The sequence below is a fragment of the Nothobranchius furzeri genome, chromosome 16 (assembly GCF_043380555.1).
Source record: "Nothobranchius furzeri strain GRZ-AD chromosome 16, NfurGRZ-RIMD1, whole genome shotgun sequence".
NCBI classification, from domain to species: Eukaryota; Metazoa; Chordata; class Actinopteri; order Cyprinodontiformes; family Nothobranchiidae; genus Nothobranchius; species Nothobranchius furzeri.
Genome location: NC_091756.1, coordinates 27,604,097 through 27,623,823, shown reverse-complemented (window position 1 = coordinate 27,623,823; position 19,727 = coordinate 27,604,097). Strand labels below are relative to the sequence as shown.

General features: G+C 40.8%; 3 protein-coding genes, 1 long non-coding RNA gene and 1 other non-coding gene across 8 annotated transcripts in view; 2 read left to right on the top strand and 3 right to left on the bottom strand.

The window, feature by feature from the left end:
* The window catches only part of kctd17 (potassium channel tetramerization domain containing 17), a 48,359-nt gene extending 47,114 nt beyond the window's left edge, over positions 1–1,245 (bottom strand). For all 4 annotated transcript variants that reach the window (XM_015974452.3, XM_015974455.3, XM_015974453.3 and 1 more), the window contains exon 1: positions 788–1,245. In XM_015974452.3, coding sequence (XP_015829938.1) covers positions 788–1,141 — 354 coding nt within the window. In that variant the 5' untranslated portion in view covers positions 1,142–1,245. The remainder of the gene's footprint in view (positions 1–787) is intronic.
* Positions 1,246–5,789: 4,544 nt separating this feature from the next.
* On the bottom strand, positions 5,790–16,260 carry plbd1b (phospholipase B domain containing 1b). The gene is given in 23 exon segments (XM_070545301.1): positions 5,790–5,913; positions 5,915–5,973; positions 6,173–6,294; positions 6,388–6,621; positions 6,975–7,108; positions 7,266–7,321; positions 7,482–7,585; positions 7,829–8,045; positions 8,116–8,147; positions 8,225–8,383; positions 8,587–8,687; positions 9,334–9,392; positions 9,885–9,977; positions 10,094–10,111; positions 10,211–10,232; positions 12,918–12,966; positions 13,199–13,403; positions 13,684–13,824; positions 14,028–14,055; positions 14,057–14,161; positions 14,526–14,609; positions 14,941–15,076; positions 15,079–16,260. Coding segments are annotated over 23 exon segments (2,364 nt in total). The 5' UTR covers positions 15,170–16,260; the 3' UTR covers positions 5,790–5,798.
* LOC139063514 (uncharacterized) lies at positions 8,638–10,469 on the top strand. Its single transcript, XR_011516875.1, has 3 exons — positions 8,638–9,354; positions 9,898–10,008; positions 10,080–10,469. It is a non-coding gene; the product is annotated as an uncharacterized lncRNA (long non-coding RNA).
* On the bottom strand, positions 15,907–15,979 carry trnar-ccu (transfer RNA arginine (anticodon CCU)). Its single transcript has one exon. It is a non-coding gene; the product is annotated as a tRNA-Arg (tRNA).
* A 100-nt stretch (positions 16,261–16,360) lies between the features above and the next one.
* cby1 (chibby 1, beta catenin antagonist) lies at positions 16,361–19,535 on the top strand. Its single transcript, XM_015974461.3, has 5 exons — positions 16,361–16,484; positions 16,691–16,789; positions 16,994–17,099; positions 18,718–18,830; positions 19,112–19,535. Exons 1-5 carry the CDS (start codon positions 16,479–16,481, stop codon positions 19,190–19,192), a joined length of 405 nt encoding a protein of 134 aa, XP_015829947.1. The 5' UTR covers positions 16,361–16,478; the 3' UTR covers positions 19,193–19,535.
* Positions 19,536–19,727: the final 192 nt, after the last annotated feature.

The window sequence follows — 19,727 nt, the reverse complement described above, 5'->3', positions numbered from 1 at the left end:
CAGCTCCCTGCAGAAGAGGCAGCACGTGTTCATCCATCTGAGCCAGGCTTCTCTCACACCAACCGACACACACACACACACACACACACACACACACACACACACACACACACACACACACACACACACACACACACACACACACACACACACACACACACACACTTTATTAGCTCACCATGAATTTGAAGGTGCAGACATGTGCATCTAAGAAGTACCAGCTTGTGTTGAATTGCTGTTTTACAAAACCTAGCCGTCCGTTTGAGTCTTTACATTCATGCTAAAACATTAGTGGGAAGATCAGAAATAAACGCTTGTTAGTTTCCACTGATTGAGTCAATAAGCTGCACTTAATGCAGAACAAATTTCCTTCAGGCAAAGATCTTCCACAGATATATCTAACCTGGTTAGACTAACCAGTTGTAACAGATTGGACTGCACAGTCTTTTACATAAAAATGTTTCGGTCTGAATGTTTGGTGAGTGTTTTACTATCTATCTGGTACTAGTGGTAAAGCACCAGCGTCTTGGTGGTAAAGGCTGCTTTCGGTCTCTTTTATTTATAAATTATAACATATTCGTGACGAGAATTTAAAGGCAGGAGAAAGAAACGACGTTACATGAGAAAGGTTCAAGTTAAAGCTCAACAGGACATGAAGACATCCCCGGGAGGAGGTCAGTGTGACCTTATAAAGTGTCCCCTGACAGCGGAGCGGAGTTCCTGCCTCTTTTCTCCCGCTGAGATCCGTTAGCAGAGCAGAACACTGAACTTTCCCTACCGGACTCACCGTGTCGGAGTGGAGGTCCTGCTGTTGGCACAGTCGGTACAAGAACGAAGTTTGTTCTTTCAGGAGGGTCTGCCGCGTCGTGAGGAACACCGTTCCACCCACGTTCAGCCGGACCCACTTCCCGTTGTTCCCACCGTTGGGGTTGATGACCGAGCCATTACCGACGCTCAGAGACGTCGTCCCCCGGGGCTCAGTGGTTGCTGTGCTGGTAGCAGAGGTCGCGCTCTCTCCCGCCTCGCTGTCTTTGTTGTTGTTGTTATTGTTGTTGCTGTTGTTGTGGCGCTGACAGCCGCTGTGTGTTGACTGAGCAGGAGCCTCCGCCGGCTCCCGCTGCTTTTCTGCGGACGTTTCCATCAGTAGAAAACCGCAAGACAGAGGAGAACCCGCACGTTCATACACAGACTCCCAGCTCGACTCTGTTAACAACGACCAAGCTCCGCCCCATACGCGCACGAGCTCAAAAGATCAGCGGCATCAAGATTCAGGAAACCAGACGCAGTACGTCCGGGAAGTACTTTCAAAATAAGATAAAAATATTCATGGAAATCACATATTTTGTAGTTTTAAACGTTGGCCTGATGAATCCTGGCATTGTCATCCTGGAATATGCCCGTGCCATCAGGAAGATGGAATAACCTGGTCATTCAGGATATTCAGGTAGTCAGCTGACCTCATTCTTGGAGAACATCCTGTTGCTGAACCTAGATCTGACCAACTGCAGCAACCCCAGATCATAGCACTACCCCCTCAGGCTTGTACAGTAGGCAGTAGACATGATGGGTGCATCACTTCATCGGCCTTTCTTCTTACCCTGATGCACCATCACACTGGAACAGGGTCCATCTGGACTCATCGGACTAGTTTTTAATAATGCATTGGACAGTTCTTAACCCAGTTTTAGTCATTTCTGCATCTCCTTAGAGGTTTTCTCTGCTTGATGCCAACGATCTGACCCTTCTCACACAGACTAAAATATTTTCGACGACCACCAGATGTGTCTTTCCACATGGTTAAGAAATGAGAAGAAACTCATTGCACCAGAGTTAAATAACTTGTTGCAGCTGAAAGATAATTGCCTATGCAGTGATTGTCCAATAGGAGGCTCATACCTATTTGCTTAGTTCAGTCCAGGTGGAGACTTTTTTTTTGTTGCCGGGCAGTGTATAAAAGAAACACATCACAGACAGTACAATACCTTTAACACACTGGCAACAAGTCAAAGATTAAAGGTTTGCTTTCAGCTAATGTTTAAGTTGACTTGTAATGAGAAGTCCTTAATGGGAGGTAGGAGAATGTGATTGACTGTCAGTTTTGACCGGCGGCGGCACGTGGTTTGAAGGAGAGGCAAACAAATAAATCAGGTAGAGGTGGCTTTATTGCAACATGCTTTGTCACCAACACCAACATTCACCTAACACCAACACTCACTGCCTTTTATAACTAAGTGACTGATTGGAAGAAACCAAGAAGAGGGGTCATCAAAGAAATAATAACTAAATAATATTTACAGAACCCAACCACCAAAATAATAAATGGTACCAAACATTTACATAAATACAAATCTTACTAAATAAATCCAAGTTAAATCAAACAACAGAAACAAGGTTTCACATAACTCCTCCAAGAATCACACCTCCTTATTTAAGTGGTATGCTCCAGCAGCTTAAAAGCAGCACCTGGGACACAAACTTTCCTTTGCTGCCCCGCCCTGCTGAGGAGACAACACCAGAAAGGTGAGTGAAACTTTGGAGATTAACTTAAACACAAATTGACATTTAACAAACATTTCCTCTTTACACAGGAAGGGTGGCCAGTCCCTCTGCTTCTAAAGAATCTGTTACAAATGTCCATCACAAAATAAATAACTTCAATAACAAAACCTTTTGTCTGTAACTCAATCAGAAATAACAGAACATAAATCATAATGAATGGAACCCCTGGTCTCCATTACACTGATCTTTTCTGTATGAGATCGCATGATGCCCTCTAGAAGAGGCGCTGGTACTGACATCACTGTGATCCCTTTTTAATATAGTCAGACATGGGTGGTGAAGCAAGAACATGTAACACCTTCTATGTAAAACATGCAAAATTGGAATTTTAAAACTCTCAAATCTTTAAAAGGTTGTTCTCAGTTAAAATATTACATATGTGGGATGACTTTGTTTTATTTATATTTTTACTTGACTTTCAGTGACTTTATATGGCGAGTCTATGATTTTGCATCCATTTGCACCTGTCAGCGACCAACATGTGCTAAAATCATTCTGTCACTATGTTGTTTTTTCTGTTATCCACTCTGCTGTGGTCTGTTAAGCCTGGTTTATGCTTCTCCGTCAGCTCCGCAAGGGACAGACACGCACGGACTGACGGAAGCGTTTTGCTCTTGTACTTCTCCGTCTCCTGGAGAGTGTTGCAAAGCAATTGCCCTGCAGGACAACAGAGGGCGTAGCGCTGTTCTGTGGTATCCTGTCATGCATCGGTCCAAGATCGTGTGTTTATATTGTGTTTTTTGTGTATATAAGTGACTTTTAACAGGGACATATTTGTCTCTCATTCTCCCACCCCTTCATGCGCTCCCCACCTCTAAACCCACGTTTCCTGTCATTTCCGTCCACAAATAAAATGCTTGCTGCGCATCTTTTCACTCCTCCAGTCACGGGAGAATTAAACGTTCATATTTTTAGAGTTTTTTCGCGAGGTATTCTTCAAGCTTCTCCGTGTCTGCCGCTAGTTATCCTCGGCTCTCTTTGCAATGGCGGCGCTGTAAACAACAGCGGCATCCTGACCAATCACAAGCTTGCGTAATCCGTCTCGTTCGACGGATGTTTAAAAAAGTGGGCTCGGCTCCGTACGTACTTGCGTGCCCTACGCAAGTACGGATAATGGCGTTGCGTGTCTCCGCACTGACGCAGACGGAGAAGCATAAATCAGGCTTTAGGGTGCAGGCAGCTCTGAACAAGACAGGAAGCGACTGAACAAGCTAGTAATAATAGCTTACTGTCTGTGTGTATATACATGTACCTTTGTTTTTTTTTTTTCAAATTATCCTCTTAAAGTGAGGGTCAAGGCCTGGGTGGAGACATTTCATCCACACTTCCTGTCAGGAAAACGCTTCTGGAAGAGTGGTGTCCTGGTGGACCTAGAGAGCGGCACTGAGGCAGTGGTAGACCGCACCCCCCTCATCCACCCCTCACCCCGCGTGTGCTGTCGGAGCTTCTCAATCTATAAAAAAGAGTTGTTAACGAGCGCGTGCATGCATGCAAGCACGCACTCGCACAAGACTTGCCGCTCAGGATTAAGGCAAACACAATCATTAGATGAAAAGGGGAGGAGGGCATTTTTTTCAAGGAGGCGAGCGGCTCAGAGCGCTAACGTGTCAGATCAGCAGGTGAGTGGCTGAGCCAGGCAGGTGGAGGTGCGGCTGCCTCACCTGGAGACCAGTGCAGTGGCCACGTAGTAATTTGCTGATAACGTCACATTTTTCAGCTCAGCCATCAGCAACAGCTAGTTCTACATAAATGTGGAGCAGAGTTTTTAACCTGAAGATGGAGATAGTATTATGGTTTTGGGCTGAAATATTAAATTTAGAGTAAGTTGCACTAAACTGCCACACTTATGATTGCACACATCTGCAGCACCATTAGACACTCATCTATACAGGTTATCAGCAAAAAAAAGTTAATTTAGGCATTACTTGCACTTTGTGTTTGTGCTGCTGTAACAAGTGAATTTCCCCACTGTGGGGTCAATTAAGTCTATTCTATTATGTTCCTGCATCTCCTCTCAATCCTCCAGAAAAACTGCTGCCTGGTTTTCACACTTTTTCACCTCATGAGCTACTTTTGAACTAAGCAATTAAAAGGGCTCTACCAACCATGAAAATAGTGTAAGGCCGAAGCAGTGAGGTGAAGTCACCTGGGCACAGACATTAGGCACAAATATGAGCAGACATGAACGATCATGTGTTAATTATATTTTTCGGTGGCGCCACATTGAGAATGTTACTCTGGCTGTGCGGAGGAAACAGCTGCCTGGAGTGAGCAAACAATCTGATCAAAAGCAGTCCTGATATGCTGAGAGTAGGGCTGGACTATAATTCAATAATGATATATATCGATCAATAAACATGTGGTTCAATAGAAAAAAACTGATTAATAAAAACTTCGATAAGTTTCCTTTTTGTTATAGCCTATTGGATAGTTTTATACTAGAGTCATTACTTACACCCAACCAATCAAACACACAGACTCAAGCACGCTCCGTCACCAACCCCTCTCAAACCTAAACAGACAGCAGTGCGACTTAAACAAGATGTTGCAGCAAGGAGAGGTGGAAGAAATTGTTCTGAAAAAAGGTTACAGTAGTTCATCAGTGTGGCAATATATTCATCCTTGCAAGTCTGGCAAAACAAACAGTGGTTTGCAACAGAGAAATGATAAAAAAAACAAGTCTGGTAATACAACCAACTTGTTTTATCATAAAGTAATGGCCTAAGATGGCTAGGGCTGCACTTAAAATATATTTTTTACATTTTTAATATAGTTTCAATAATTATTTATGTCGATCAGTATGATTTTTTTCTATAAGCTTTTTTTCTATATTGTCCAGTCCTAGCTGAGAGTCCATAGAAATATTATAAGGAGCAACTGGATCTTTTCTCGAGCTTCCCCTGGGTGTGTTAGTTGAGGGCTTCCAGGGGAGCCTACTCCCCTTTTGGGGAGTCGAGCTCCCCCTGGTTCCCCGGTAAGTTGAACCCTGCCAAAGCCATTTCAAATGAACGCTGTTTTTGAGTTGACGTCAGCTTTGTAGTTTTTCTCCATCGCAGCTCTGGTGCAAAGCTCCCCCTAACGTCTCTCTTCAATCGTACAGCGCTATGATTGCATTTGAATTAGATTATAACGCCATATTTTAACCAACTTAATTAGACATCTGGACAAAATGAACTATGATTAATGCTGGGCTGAGTAATCATGTTAAAGATTTAAACAGATGTGATGTGTCTTTGCTCTCATGGTTGACTCAGAGCAGGCCTCATGTTGACAAAAGAAAACCTGTAGGTGTGTGGGAGACCCCAATGGGTTGTAAGATTGAAGGGTTGCCATGAGAATGGGTTCAGCCCCCAGAGTTGTAGGACCGCTTATTGCCTCAGCAACAAGCTGCAGAGCCATCTGATAGTCTGTCACCTGACAGGGACAGGAAGAAGGAAAAGAAAGGGTGTTCCTTTATTAGACCCGTATTTTAGATTTTATTCATGTTTTCATTCAGATAATAAATGGGAAAGTCCTCATCCAACAGTTTGACAAAAACACATTTTTAATAAAGTTTCCATTTTTAATGATCTGACTGGTTAAGTACACAATATCATAAACTTTTGATAATTACTTTTGTTTTAGAGTCTGACCTTTGAGTCATAGCACCGGGGTGTGGTCTCCTTGGTCTCAGGTCGTCACGGCAACAGATGGTTTTACATGGATGGCCCTTGGAGTACGGATCTCTTTTACAGTCTGAAAACAAAGTAAATTTAAAATCTACAGAGAGATATTACAAGTTTTCAATCTAATGGTTGAAAACATGAATAACGTTGCTGTTCCACCTACTGTTGGACCTCATCAGGTGTTTGAGCGAGCTGAGGTTTGACACCTTGGCCTGATCCCTGTGGAGGATTTTCGCTCGTGGACAGAGGTCATAGGAAAAGTCTTCTCCAAATCTCTTCCACATCACGTTGTATCCACTCAGTTTGTAGATCTCACCGTGAAAGGAAATGTTGTAACACGGCCAGTAACCTGTTGTCATGTTCTGTGTCCTCATGGTCCCCAGCCCCTCCAGGTTCCCTCATGTGTCCCCTAATCTTCTGTGTCCCTGTGGTCCCCCGCTTCTCCAGGTTTCCCTCTAGTCACTTCACTTATTAGTTTTCTGTTAATTTAGATTATCTAGTTCATATCTCCCTTTAGTGTATTGTGTTCCTTCCCCATTTAAGTATGATCCTCTCCTGTCTTCCAGTATAATTAGTTCTGTCACTCTGAGGTCATTAGTTTATTTATCTTTAGTCTTATTTCTACAGTGTTTAGGTTTATTTACGTTCAGTAGCTTTGTCTTACAGATTTTAGGTCTGGTTTCCTCACCTGCCCTGTTCTGCTCCTCCTCTCAGTTATCGATCTCACCTGTGCTCAATTCCCTTAATCACCCAGTGCCTGTGTATAAAACCCTGTCTTGTCTCTCAGTGTTTGTTGGTCCATTGTCGGTGTTGTTCTGGCCTTGTGACAGTGGATCACTGCCACGCCTAAATACTGGACAGACCTACTGATCTTATACTTATAACTGCAATGGGACACATTCATGAGGTATTGAAAGTGTTTATTTGTATATTGATTAGCAGGTGACCCGGTAAGATGGGAAGTATGTAATTTATTGATGGGAAGAACTGAACAAGGAAAGGGCTGTGGAACAAACATTTGTACTGTGGGTGTGTGCTTACCTTTCCTGTTTCCTCCCAGCAGGTGTGAGCAAAATAGTCCTCGAGGGCGTGTGGATCTTTTATAGGTTCCAGAGGGATATACCAAGAGGAGGATTGGAAGAGTGATTGGGTTATTTTAATATGGTGAAGTATTGATGTATGTTAAGCACTGCTTATTTATAGAAATGAATGTAGATATTTTAAAGTAACTATGATTGTGTATATATTAGCTTTTACATTTAGTGTTGAGGTTTTAGGTGATGGTTTATCCCAATTAGGGAGATGTATAAAAGCTGATGTCTTCACTGAGAAGAGGTGAGGTGTGTGGGGAATGTAGAAGTCTGCGCAGCAAAAAATAAAGAGAACACCATTCTCCTGTCCCCTGGTTTGTGATGTTACTCTGCTAAATGGATTGCTTCTAAGGACCGGTCGGCCAAGATAACATGTGGAGGCAGAGAGCATAGACTAACATGTGGTGGGAAAAGAAACGAGCAAGCAGAACCAGATGGTGGTGAACCAGTGGCTTCATTGGATCATCAAGCAGCAGCAGCGAGCAGCACTACGGATAAAACGGAGAAGCTAACAGGCCAGGTTAAGTCTCATCCGTTCCCAGGCTTCCAGAGATGAGGAGTTGGTAAAGCACGCCAGGAGCAGCGGTGGAAATGTATGCAACATAATTTGCTGCAGACCCAAGTTAAGGAACTGAGGGGTGACTTTGACATCAGGTCTGAGCATCAAGATGATTCCGATGTTTCTGATGACCTTAATGGTGACAGAGGTCGAATTGATGAGCAGATGCCACTATCACGCCACACAATAGAACCACCCACACCAAGGGCAATTCAGCTTCATAAAAAGCCCAAGATTCTACCCCTTTCTCCAGAGGATGATACTGAACATTACCTGATGACATTTGAAAGAATAGCCACAGTGTGTCAATGGTCAAAGGAGTGGGCTATACAACTCATTCCACTGCTCACAGGCAAAGCACGAAGTGCATATGTGCTTACGGACATTGATTCTTGTGTTTATGAGAAGGTTAAAGATGTGATCCTGGCCAAATATGAAATCACCAAAGATACAGAAAGGGATTTTGAGCTTTGGAAATCTACAGTGATAATGCCACGTGAACTGTATGCCTAAAGGATTTATTCAGCAAATGGGTGAAATCTGAGTCTTCAACTGTCAAAGGGATGTCTGAGCTACTAATTGTGGAGCAGTTTCTGAGGATGGTGAATCCGGAGATGAAGGTCTGGATCCGCGAACGGGACCCGGGATCTGCGGAGGAGGCTACTCGTCTTGCTGTTTTTCTGTCGGTCAGGAGAGGAAGCAGAAGACCTACCTTCAACTGAGAACGCACCTTCACCAGACACGGTAAGTCCTTTGAGGGTGAAGGGGGTGGTCAGGCTAAGATTAGGGCTCAGGATAACACGAGGCATCCAGCTATAAAGCATAATGCCAGTAAAAGCTCTTTGCCTTGGTTTAAATAAGACATCTGCTGTTATCTTTGCAATAAATTAGGTCACACCCAACATTCATGTCCAGCTACTAACGGGATGCTCCCTCTGTTATGTACAGTACTGTAATGATTAAATTTACATATTATTTAATGAACCATAAAATGTGAGATTCCATAGGAAGTATGAAATCAGTCTTGTGGATCTGTGGATAACTTAAACCAGAAGATTGGAACTTTTTATTGCAGGGATTATATAACCACTTCGTATTAACTCAGAGACAAAGGAGTCAAGTTTTAAAAGTTTAAAGATTTATTACTCAACAAATTAAAACTAGACTAACTTTAAACACTAAATGTATGGTGTAACTAAGGTGAAGTGAGATGGAGAATGGTGTAATGTGGAATGTTGTTCAGAACCAGCAAATCCGGAGAAACGATTAGTTCTGTTGGGAGTGAAGATGATGTCTAGCTCTTAAGCTATGATCGGAGTTTCATAATCACACGAGACGCCATTTTGTCGCTCCACACATACCCTTAGGATGAGACCTCCGTACAGATCCAGAATGCCAGGTCCTCGGAACCCCCTTTCGGTACCGGAGCCGATAAAACGGCGTCAGCAGGACGACAGACTAGTCTTTGGATTTTCTCCAGGTAAAAAGCGACAGTTGGTTGACAGCGTCAGATGGACCCTGAGGGTCAGTGAGTTCAGCTCTTATTCTGAAAGGAACCGTTGCGTGGTTGGTAAAGTGCAACAGATTTATCCAGCTTGTCATTGTTTCTTTCGGCTGAAGAGGAAAGTTACGGATTGGCCACTCCGACAACTTCTCTAAAAATCTTTGAACTGGAGTTTAAGATGATGTGGGCATAGTCTTATAATTTGGATGTTTTGATTTACGGTCGAATCAAGAGGACAGATTTACCAAGCACCACCAAAACCACGCCTCGGTCAGATCTGGAAGATTCTGATTGGATCAGTAAAAGCAATGCGTCATGTGGCTTTACCTTATGTGTAATCAGTCTCTAGTGGAGACATTTAAAGTTTCATTACTTATTATATTCTGTAGGATTATAATATCAAGTAATATTTTCATTTCACAGATTGGTTCACATTTTATTATTGACTAACACTTTGTTTGATTAACTTATTGTCACGGCCTGAGGTATATTATCTCCAGACTAACCTCTTTCCTGCAGGTGGGCGGTGTCGGAGAGCTGCCCAGCTGCAGCCATTCAGCTCCAATCACCGGCTGGGTATAAAAGGAGCAGTCTGAGACCTACACAACGTCGGATGATTAACTTGTTTGGGTACACGACCAAGTCTCGAGCTCTCTTGTGAATTTTTTGTGCTTCTAGTGATCGCTAACTTTCCTCAGCAGATATCCACTCTCACCACCTCTCCAGCCATAAACTACCAAAACATCATGAAGGAGAATGTTCAGCCATCTGTTCGTCAACTAAAGCTGAAGCGATCTTTGGTGCTGCAGCAGGACAATGACCCAAAACACACCAGCAAATCCAGCTCTGAATGGCTGAAGAACAACAAAATGAAGACGTTGGAGTGGCCTAGTCAATGTCCTGACCTGAATTCTATTAAGATGCTATGGCATGACCTTAAAAAGGCGGTTCATGCTAGAAAACCCTCAAATAAAGCTGAATTACAACAACTCTGCAAAGATGAGTGGGCCAAAATTCTTCCAGAGCGCTGTAAAAGACTCGTAGCAAGTTATCACAAACGCTTGATTGCAGTTATTGCTGCTAAGGGAGGCCCAACCCATGGACGAAATTTTGATTTCAGAAGTGGGGGGGGACACAGCAGGCTTGTGCGGATTTGGGGTGGGGGGTGTTATGTAAAGACCCCTTGACACGTCACGTGCCCATCTCAATAATTTTTCCATCCTTATTGAAGTGCAGTTTTGGCTGTTGACAATGGATAGGCCATTGCATTTATTGTTTTGGGTCTTTTTTATTGTTTTTGGTGCAACATTTTCTAACAGGGAGTGAGATTCCTTTTTTATTTAATTTTTGTTTGTTATTTTTATTCATTTAGAAGTTCTGGTTCTGGACATTTCAATGTTAAATGAAGGTTCATTTGTTGCATTTTAAAGGGTGTACTTGCATTATTATGATATATTAACATTATATTAGTGGTTATTTTGGTCTAGATAATGTTGACAATGATATCGTTTATCATCAACAATTTGTTGGACAAAATATCGTCCAGCAAAATGTGTTACTTTCCCAGGCCTAGTCAAAAGTATAAAAATTATTTATACATAAACGGTCCTCCTGAGATCTGGCCGTTTGTTCATTTGCTGTGTTAGAGGACATGCTGAACTAATGTTTTACACATGATCATCACCCTAACATTTGAGTGTATAAAAACATATTAATTATGTTTTTTCCCTTAAAAGTGTTTAAACAGTTGTTGCATTTCAACACACAAAAAATAAAAGGAAAAAATAAGAAATCTAATGAAAAGTGTACATCTTTGACATTAAGCTTAAAAAATCTGTTGACGATGATACTGTTCATTTTTCAGAGCTTTTTAATGTGAACATATACATTGCAATAGATAAGTTTGCAATAAAGTTAAATGATAAAAGTTTTGAAGTTACACTTCTACTACTACTACTAGTAATAATAATTATGATGATAATAGTAATAATAAAAATAATAATTATAATACGAATAAATTGTGTCTGAGGAGTCAGTTATGTGGAGGAGATGAGTTTGTAAAAGTTAGTTTTGAGTATGTTTGTGAAGGAGGAGGTGAGTCTGAGCTTAATGCAGGGGTGTCACATGTCCAACTTACGTTTTGACTTTGAAAGAAGTCTCTTCTATCCACTTTTCGTTTTCTTGACATGCTGCCTCCTGGCTGTGCCTAACTACCAAAGACTCACAAATGAACACTTATTCAAATGTTATGTAATGGAAGCTGAGCTGAGCTCTGATATTACACAGCGTCTAGTTGAGATGTGACTCAGTACCGGTGTTCCCTAGCGGCTCCAAACTAGCAAAACAACGTGAGCACGTTCTGACTGTTTACAACTTGAGTGACAGCAGCAACAGCCAATAATACGTTAGCAAGTATCAGCAGAGCCAATAGATTAGCTTTTGGGCGGGTCTAATAGTAAACCGGTTTCCGTTTCGGTCCTAGTGCTCAACCAAATCCATTTAATGGAGCGTAACATTGTTTTTGGACGGAAAAAAGTGCAGGGGACCAAAACTGCCTTTTGAAAAAGTGGGGGGGACATGTCCCACCCGTCCCCCCCCAAAATTACGTCCCACCAGTTATTAGGTTCAGGGGACAATTACTTTTTCACACAGGGCAATGTAGGTTTGGATTTTGTTCTCTCCCTAAATAATAAAAACCATTTCAAAACTGCATTTTGTGTTTACTTGTGTTATCTTTGACTAATGGTTAAATGTGTTTGATGATCAGAAACATTTTGTGTGACAAACATGCAAAAGAATAAGAAATCAGGAAGGGGGCAAATAGCTTTTCACACCACTGTAGATTAACAGTAAAAACTACACATTGTCACTTTAAAGGATTGAGTTCTCTTGTTTCCATCCAGCTGACCTAAATAAACCATCTCCTTGGACAGAGTATGTGGTCATCAGATAAAATGATGGATTATAAATAATTTTAAGTGTTATTAGACAAAGAACAAACTGGGCAATGGAACCGTAACCTATTTCTATTCTGTTACTGGTTACTTTTGAATTTATTTCAAAATGCATGAATTCAATTAAATGTATTTACAGTGGGTACTCTCTGTTATATTGCAGCCATTTGCTAAAATCAATTAAATTCACTTTTATTCCTTATTAATGTACACACGGCACCCCATATTGACAGAAAAACACTGAATTTTAGAAGTTTCTGTAGATTTAATAAAAAAACTGAAATGCCACATTTTAAAATCTGTGCGCTTGTAAGAGCTGGTGAGATTCTCCACGGGCTGGGAGATGAAGAATCTCCCCATAGTACACGGGTTAATAAATGGATGAATAAATGATTGAGATGATTGAAACGTAAAAGTCAGGGTTAGGTTTCTGTCCTCTCTAAAAATAGCTCCTTTAAAGCCGCTGATGGTGATGGAACCCATAAGAGGATTTTTTACAGTGCAGACCACTTGACAAATCTTTAGCCAGAATGAATGCCTCTGAAAACAGGGAGGGAATGCATTTACCGTGTTTCTTTCATTTACTCTCTAACTAAGCTGATGTTTATCTGAAGGTGGCGCTTAAAGCCTAGCACTGTGATGAGTGGAGAGAATGTTCATAGAAGACTGGGATTAAGTCCTTCATGTTTGTGCGCTCCTCCTGGATGAAAACATGACAGCGTGGACAAGCAGTTCACTTCAGGTTGTTTTCTAACCAGGGATCTTGCAGGTTTGCAAATATCTGCAGCTAAAAACTACATTTTACTTGTCTTTTGGCAACATTTTGCCATGGCAGGTGGATTTAAATGCTGTTTAAGATAGAAGGCCAAGGTCACTGAAGGTATGCATGCATATCGCCCACCGCCTTACGCAGCAGTTTTGAGTGTGTGCAGCAGGGTAGCTGCTGAATGACATCCTTCCAGTGACTGCGTCAGAAATCCTGAAGTCCCAGTGTTTGTAGATCTGATTGGTGGCTGCATAAGAGTACCAGCTGGACTGGCCCAACAGCAGGTTCTCAAAGCCTGGCAGCATCTTAGACAGACAGACAGGGTGAAAGTAAATTGTTGGATTCACCTTAGCTTTTTTCAGCAGTTACATAATCTATGCTAATTCTCAGTTTAGTATGAATTCATCCAAGTGAGAAAGAGATTAAAATCACAACAAACACACTGCTTGAGCCAGCGTTCCCCTCTTGCATTTTCTCCATGAATAACTAGGAAATGTCCCATTTAAGTGGCCTTTTACACATGAAAGCAATTAGGCCCGTGTTGAACTTTCCGTCACAGCATGAGCCAAATGAGCTTGGCCTAACCTTTATGAGAGCGGTGCAGTGGCCCATTCCTGGCATCCTAAAGGTCCCCATGGAGGAGTTGGAGCGAGGCGTCAGAGCTGGGACTAGGTCCAGGAGGTCACCAACACCACTCAGGAACTGGACTGCAAACAATGAAAGATGCTGTGCAAGATGGAGAGAGTAAGAGGTAGACATTACTGAATGGATACTGTCACAGAAATCTAAATGCGTGTGCACACACACACACACACACACACACACACACACACACACACACACACACACACACACACACACACACACACACACACACACACACACACACACACACACACACACACACACACACACATACACACACACACCTCCCTGTGCTTGCTTTTGGCCCACTGTAGCTCCAGCATGAAGTCCATCCAGCTGGGCCAAAATCAGTCCCAGGTGTCTCCACAAGGAGTCACTGTTTCTCCTTAGTTTCACTCTGGCCCATTCCTCCTGCTTACTTTACATAATAATAATAATAATAATAATAATAATAATAATAATAATAATAATAATAATAATAATAATAATGACAATAATAATAATAATAAGAAGAAGAAGCAGAAGAAGAAGAAGAAGAATACTTAGTTTTCTAATTTTCTAACATTTAGTTGTTTATCCCAACTAAATAAGGGATTTTAACACACATCTTAAGAGCTTAAGCAAAATAAACTCCAAACATTTGAATCGGTTACTAAAAAGGACACAAAAAAACTAAAAACAGCTCAAACTACACTAAGAGGAGAAAGTACATCTTCCACCAGGGCATTTCCCCGTCACCGTGAATGTACAGATTAGTCCTAAATACCAACTATGGACTACACCTCAGAAAGTTTTTCAAGGGATTTAAAACCGTTTCGTCCTTTATCAGCTGAGGGTGCATGTTGGCAAAATGACTGAATGTCTGTCTGCGAATGAGAAAGAATACTGAAATTAAAGGACATTCTTTTGCCACTTGGAAAAACTCCAACGATGTTCATCTTGCTTACATAAAGCTATCTTAATTTTAAAAATTTAAATATGCTAAATGCACAGACACATTGCTGGTGTTCTTGTAAAATGTATGCAAAAAAATATTAAGTTGTTGGACGTAAAACACATTATTTGTTCATTTTGGTTCATCTGGTTTTCTGCAATAAACCAAAGCTTCAAAACAAATTGATTAGCTGGAGTGTGTTCAGGTTGAGGATCTTGTTTAATTTATTTTGTGCTTCAGGTCACATCTCTGTTCCTGCTCACCCTGCAGTGAGGTAACCTTCCAGGTAGTCAGCCAGATAGAAAGTGGCTACATCATCCTGAGCAGTCTCTCCAAAACCTGCTTTGATCGCCAAGACGCCCCAACTAGAGAGGAGCAGAGTGTCATTAAAGTAACCATAGATACCCCTTCTCTCTCCATCAGCCCCTTCTTTAGGATAAAACTTTTTTGGGTAGCATTCCAGTACACAGTGGCCTCTTGGAGCTCCACCATTGTGGGAGGATGGACAGGGTGACACAGATGAGGTTAGATAGCATGCATTATGTAAGATAAGGTCACCACACCAACAGAATATTCTATATGGAAGATACACCTTGACTTGATACGCATTTTAGAGTATGTGATATTATTCATAATTTAGTCACACAATTTTATTTATAAATTCACAGAATTTTAATTGTATGGATTTGAAGTATATTTATTTGAAGCTAGATTTAACAGCATTCAAGGTTCACCTTATTCAGTACACATTTGTGGACATAAAATTAAAAAACAAGTACGAGATTAATATAGGCTTTTATACATATGTATCTGTAGTAATTTCATATAAGTGAAAATGAACCGGAAACAGTACTCACGGTAGGTTTTCATTTTGATAAATGTTCTCTTTGATAAATGTCTTCCACAGGTTGCACCGATGCAGCCAAACAGCACTAGCCTGGCGAGCCAGACTAAATAAATGTATTATTAAACTTTGCAAAGCAAGAATTTGGTCTAGTTCACTAGGCTAAAACAGCACAGCAGAAGATGGAAAAAAACTGAGCTCTGTTTCCACATAACAGCTGACTTTCGAGGTGCAGAAGGAAATATTGGATTTTGCTGTAATAAACACGACGGAGATCAAAAACGGTGAACAGCCAGTATATTTTCATTACTTTGCATCAAATAATAATTGTACAAGAAGAGATTGATTTACCAGCGTGCTCCATGGAAAAACGAAAAGTGTTCTCCACCCCAGATGGGACTCGAACCCACAATCCCTGGCTTAGGAGGCCAGTGCCTTATCCATTAGGCCACTGGGGCGCTTGTATATTACCTAGCGCCATTTAAGAATATATTTATAAGACACGATACATAGTTTTTCTGTTATGGATTTTGCTTTTTTTTAATATTGCGAGGAAAGGAATACTTTATTCATCCTTAAACAGTGAACAAAGACGCCGTATAAACGATTCATAGGCGCTACACTTAACTTTCAAAAGATTACGGTAAAGACGGCAGATCTATGGGCGGTCTTATTAACATTTCAACATAGGGATGTTTCTATTGTTCTGTCATGAGTGTGTGCTAACATGTGAAAATGCTTTCGCGTGTAGAACATCGTAAAGGTTATTTGCCGTACTTTTTATTTTTGGAAGCACTTAAAACAGTATTTTCCCTCACCACATTTGTCCTAACGTAGTCTGAAATGCGTTGGATAACACCATTATAGGGAGAGAGTGGAATTTTCGCGCTTGCGCAGTAGGGAAGTATGCTTAGCTAAAGATGTCCACAACGACAGGGAACAAAATAAACAGACTCTATGGAGGTAAATATATTACTTCAATTACAAAACATCTACTAACTCATCCAAGAGACTACTATTTCACATAAATAAATAAATGTGCGGTTAGCATTTGTCACACAACTTTGTTAGCCACCTGGGATTTGCTAGGTATCGTTAGCAACACTAACGTAAACACAGACCCCAACTGACTGTAAATTAAATACCACCGATTTGTTTTTCTTGAAAAGAACCTTAAACATTCGTTGAAGATGCCACTTTTCGGAAATACTTTCAGTCCGAAGAAGGCTCCTCCTCGCAAATCGGCATCTCTGTCCAGCCTGCATACGGTAAGCCCAGAGGTCACTAGCTTTAGTGGCATCAGTGTGGAGCACACTTGATAAAGCATGTGGATGTGTATAAGTGTTATTATTTACGACCTTTAAATGTTTGACAGAGTTGTGCAGAAGTGGCTGTATATAAGATCCTGTTGGCGTTCATCATTCTTTATTACACACGGGTGTTATTCTGATTGGCCCTTACTTCTTTTTTAGCTGGATCGCTCAACAAGAGAGCTTGAGCTTGGTCTTGAATATGGACCTCCTACTATGAACATAGCTGGCCAGAGCTGGAAATTTGAAGATGGCCAGTGGATCACAGGTGATGTTTTTAAGCATTTTATTAAACAGACAAAAAATACATAAATTTGTGGACAATTTTTATTTTAAAGACTAAAACAAATAAATTATGCAAATAAATAACGTAACATAATACATTTTAAGCAGAAGAAAGGCTTTTCTAAGTAAGTTACTACCACCCCTGCATTCAGCTGCCTTCCATGTTTGGGAGATGGCAACTTTAATAGCCCGAAAACTCACATTCAGTAAGGTTACACATAACAACTGTTTTACTTGTCTTTATGAAAATGCTGCGAGCAAGCAAGCATGTAGGGAGAAAGTTTATGCTCTTTCTTCTGACAGCTGTGACCCAGGCGTCTTTTGTAAGTTCTTCTGTTTGATGTTCAGAACCTCTTATCCAACCAGGAAACTGAAAAAAAATCTTATGTCTTTATCAAGTTTTTGCTTCTTGTAATCATGTGACCTGGCATGGCAGCCCTTCACACAACACGAATGTACCATTTTCTGCAGGTTTAGAATAGGATAGACTTTATTGATCCCACAGTGGGGAAATTCACTTGTTACAGCAGCACCAACACTTAAGGGAATAATTTGAAGAAAAATAATAACAAAGGTGCACGTATATACACGTAGGCGGTAGTCTAGAATTGTAACATTCCACCACTAAAAACCATGAATATACAGGAAAAAACTTAGGTTCCAGAACTATGCAGCATACTGCAAGAGACACGGACATACTATGTAAATACTATGGTATTGAATGAGTATTGAACTCATAATGAATATTGCATTGATGTTATTGTGTAGCAGGATAATGCCACTACAGAGGAGTTATACACTCTTACTGCAGAGGGGAGGAATGATCTATGGTAGCGTTCTGTTTTACATCTGGGATGTCTCAGTCTGCCTCTGAAGGAACTGTCCATGGTCTCCACAGTGGAATGCAGTGGGTGGGAAGATGGAGGTTAGCTTTACCAGCATCCTCCTTTCACAAGTCTCCTCAACAGAATCAAGTGGGCAGCTCAGAACCGAGCTACCTTTGTGAACTAGCTTGTTCAGTCTCTTCCTGTCTCGGTCAGAGCTGCCTGCATCCCAACACACCACAGCAGAGTGGACATGGAGCCAATAACAGAATGATAAAAGGATTTTAGCTGCAGGAAATTAGTTCTGAAGGACCTCAGCCTCCTCAGGAGGTGGAGGCGGCTTTGGCCCTTCATATACAGAACATCTGTGTTGTTGGACCAGTTCAGTTTGCTGTTGAGGTGAACACCCTGGATGTTTACTGGTGAGTGAGGAGGAGTGTTTCTCTGGAAGTCAATCACCATTTCCTTGGTCTTACTGGTGTTCAAGCGAAAGTGGTTACACTCATCTTATAAGTTGTCAACACACAAAGCGACCAATGCTTCCATCATTTATCCACTTAGCTATCCTGTCATGCAACGCGCTACAGCCTCCGATACGTCATCTGACAATGATCGATTGAGGAAAACCAGTAGTGACTGGAAACGACTTTTTGATTTGTGATTTGAAAGAAAAACATATTTAAACTAAAAAGTATTTGTAGTTTTTTTGCTTTAAAATGAACAGTTTTTAATGGCCATCGTAGTAAAACCAACAAACTGATTTTGTTTGATATGCAGAGTCTGGTGGAAATGTGTCAAATAGGGAGTTGCAGCAGCTAAAGAAAAGAAATGGGCAACTGGAGGAGGAAAATAATCTCCTAAAACTGAAGATTGAGATTCTCCTGGACATGGTGAGACCTGAACATCAGTTTTTACATTCTCATATCTTGAAGCAAGAAAAGTTCATTCAAAATTCCAAATATTAGATATTTGCAGTTAAGACCAAAACAAAAGTTTGTCTTGTGTGAGACCCCCCCCCCCCCCCCCCCCCCACACACACACACACACAGGAGTGTTTGACAGAGTGCTTTGTTCAGTTTCAAAATGTTTATGTTCAGTCATCATGCTTTTTTGTCAGGTCATTTGGGTTATTAAAGTTTATGCATGATTACATTTTAATTCTTCCCTCCAGCTGACAGAGACCACAGTAGAGAATCACCTGATGGAAAAGGAAGTTGAAGATATGAAGACTCAACATCTAAGAAAAAAATGACTTTTTTTTCTGGCTGTTTCATGGGAGAAAAAAATCCTTCAAGCATGTAAAACAAAAACTTTTATCAATGCAAAACATTCGTCCAGCCGGAAATCTGTGTTCTGTTCTGTATTTCTATTCCAGTCTGAATCAGATTGGGTATTTTCAACATTTTCAACAAATTGTGTTTCTTAATGACATTTAAAAACTCACATTTTCTATTTGTGTGTAAGCTGTATTGCATGTTTTTGAAAAAAAGTTCATTTTGATTGCTGAAAGACAGAGTTCTTTATTTTTATTCTGATGTAAGAACATGACTTTAGTCACTTATTTAGCTTTTAATTAAAAAGTATTATTGCTCTTTTTTCTCTGTCTTCTTATTCTTGCCTTTGGAAACTAAAGCTAAACATGAAATAAAATAGAAAAGAATATGTCAATTCTTATTTATCAAAAGAGATATTAAGAAACTTAAAGGTTTATTTTTAGCCCCAGGAAGCCCAACCTTTTCTTTTAAATTGACTTTCAGTTTTATTTTACTGGTATGCAGAGTATTTGG

What these genes read in the sequence shown, in the direction of transcription:
- cby1 (XM_015974461.3), top strand. An exon ending in AGATGGCCAGTGGATCACAG is followed by an intron (nt 17,100 to 18,717) that starts GTGATGTTTTTA and finishes TTTGATATGCAG; the next exon opens with AGTCTGGTGGAAATGTGTCA. An exon ending in TTGAGATTCTCCTGGACATG is followed by an intron (nt 18,831 to 19,111) that starts GTGAGACCTGAA and finishes TCTTCCCTCCAG; the next exon opens with CTGACAGAGACCACAGTAGA.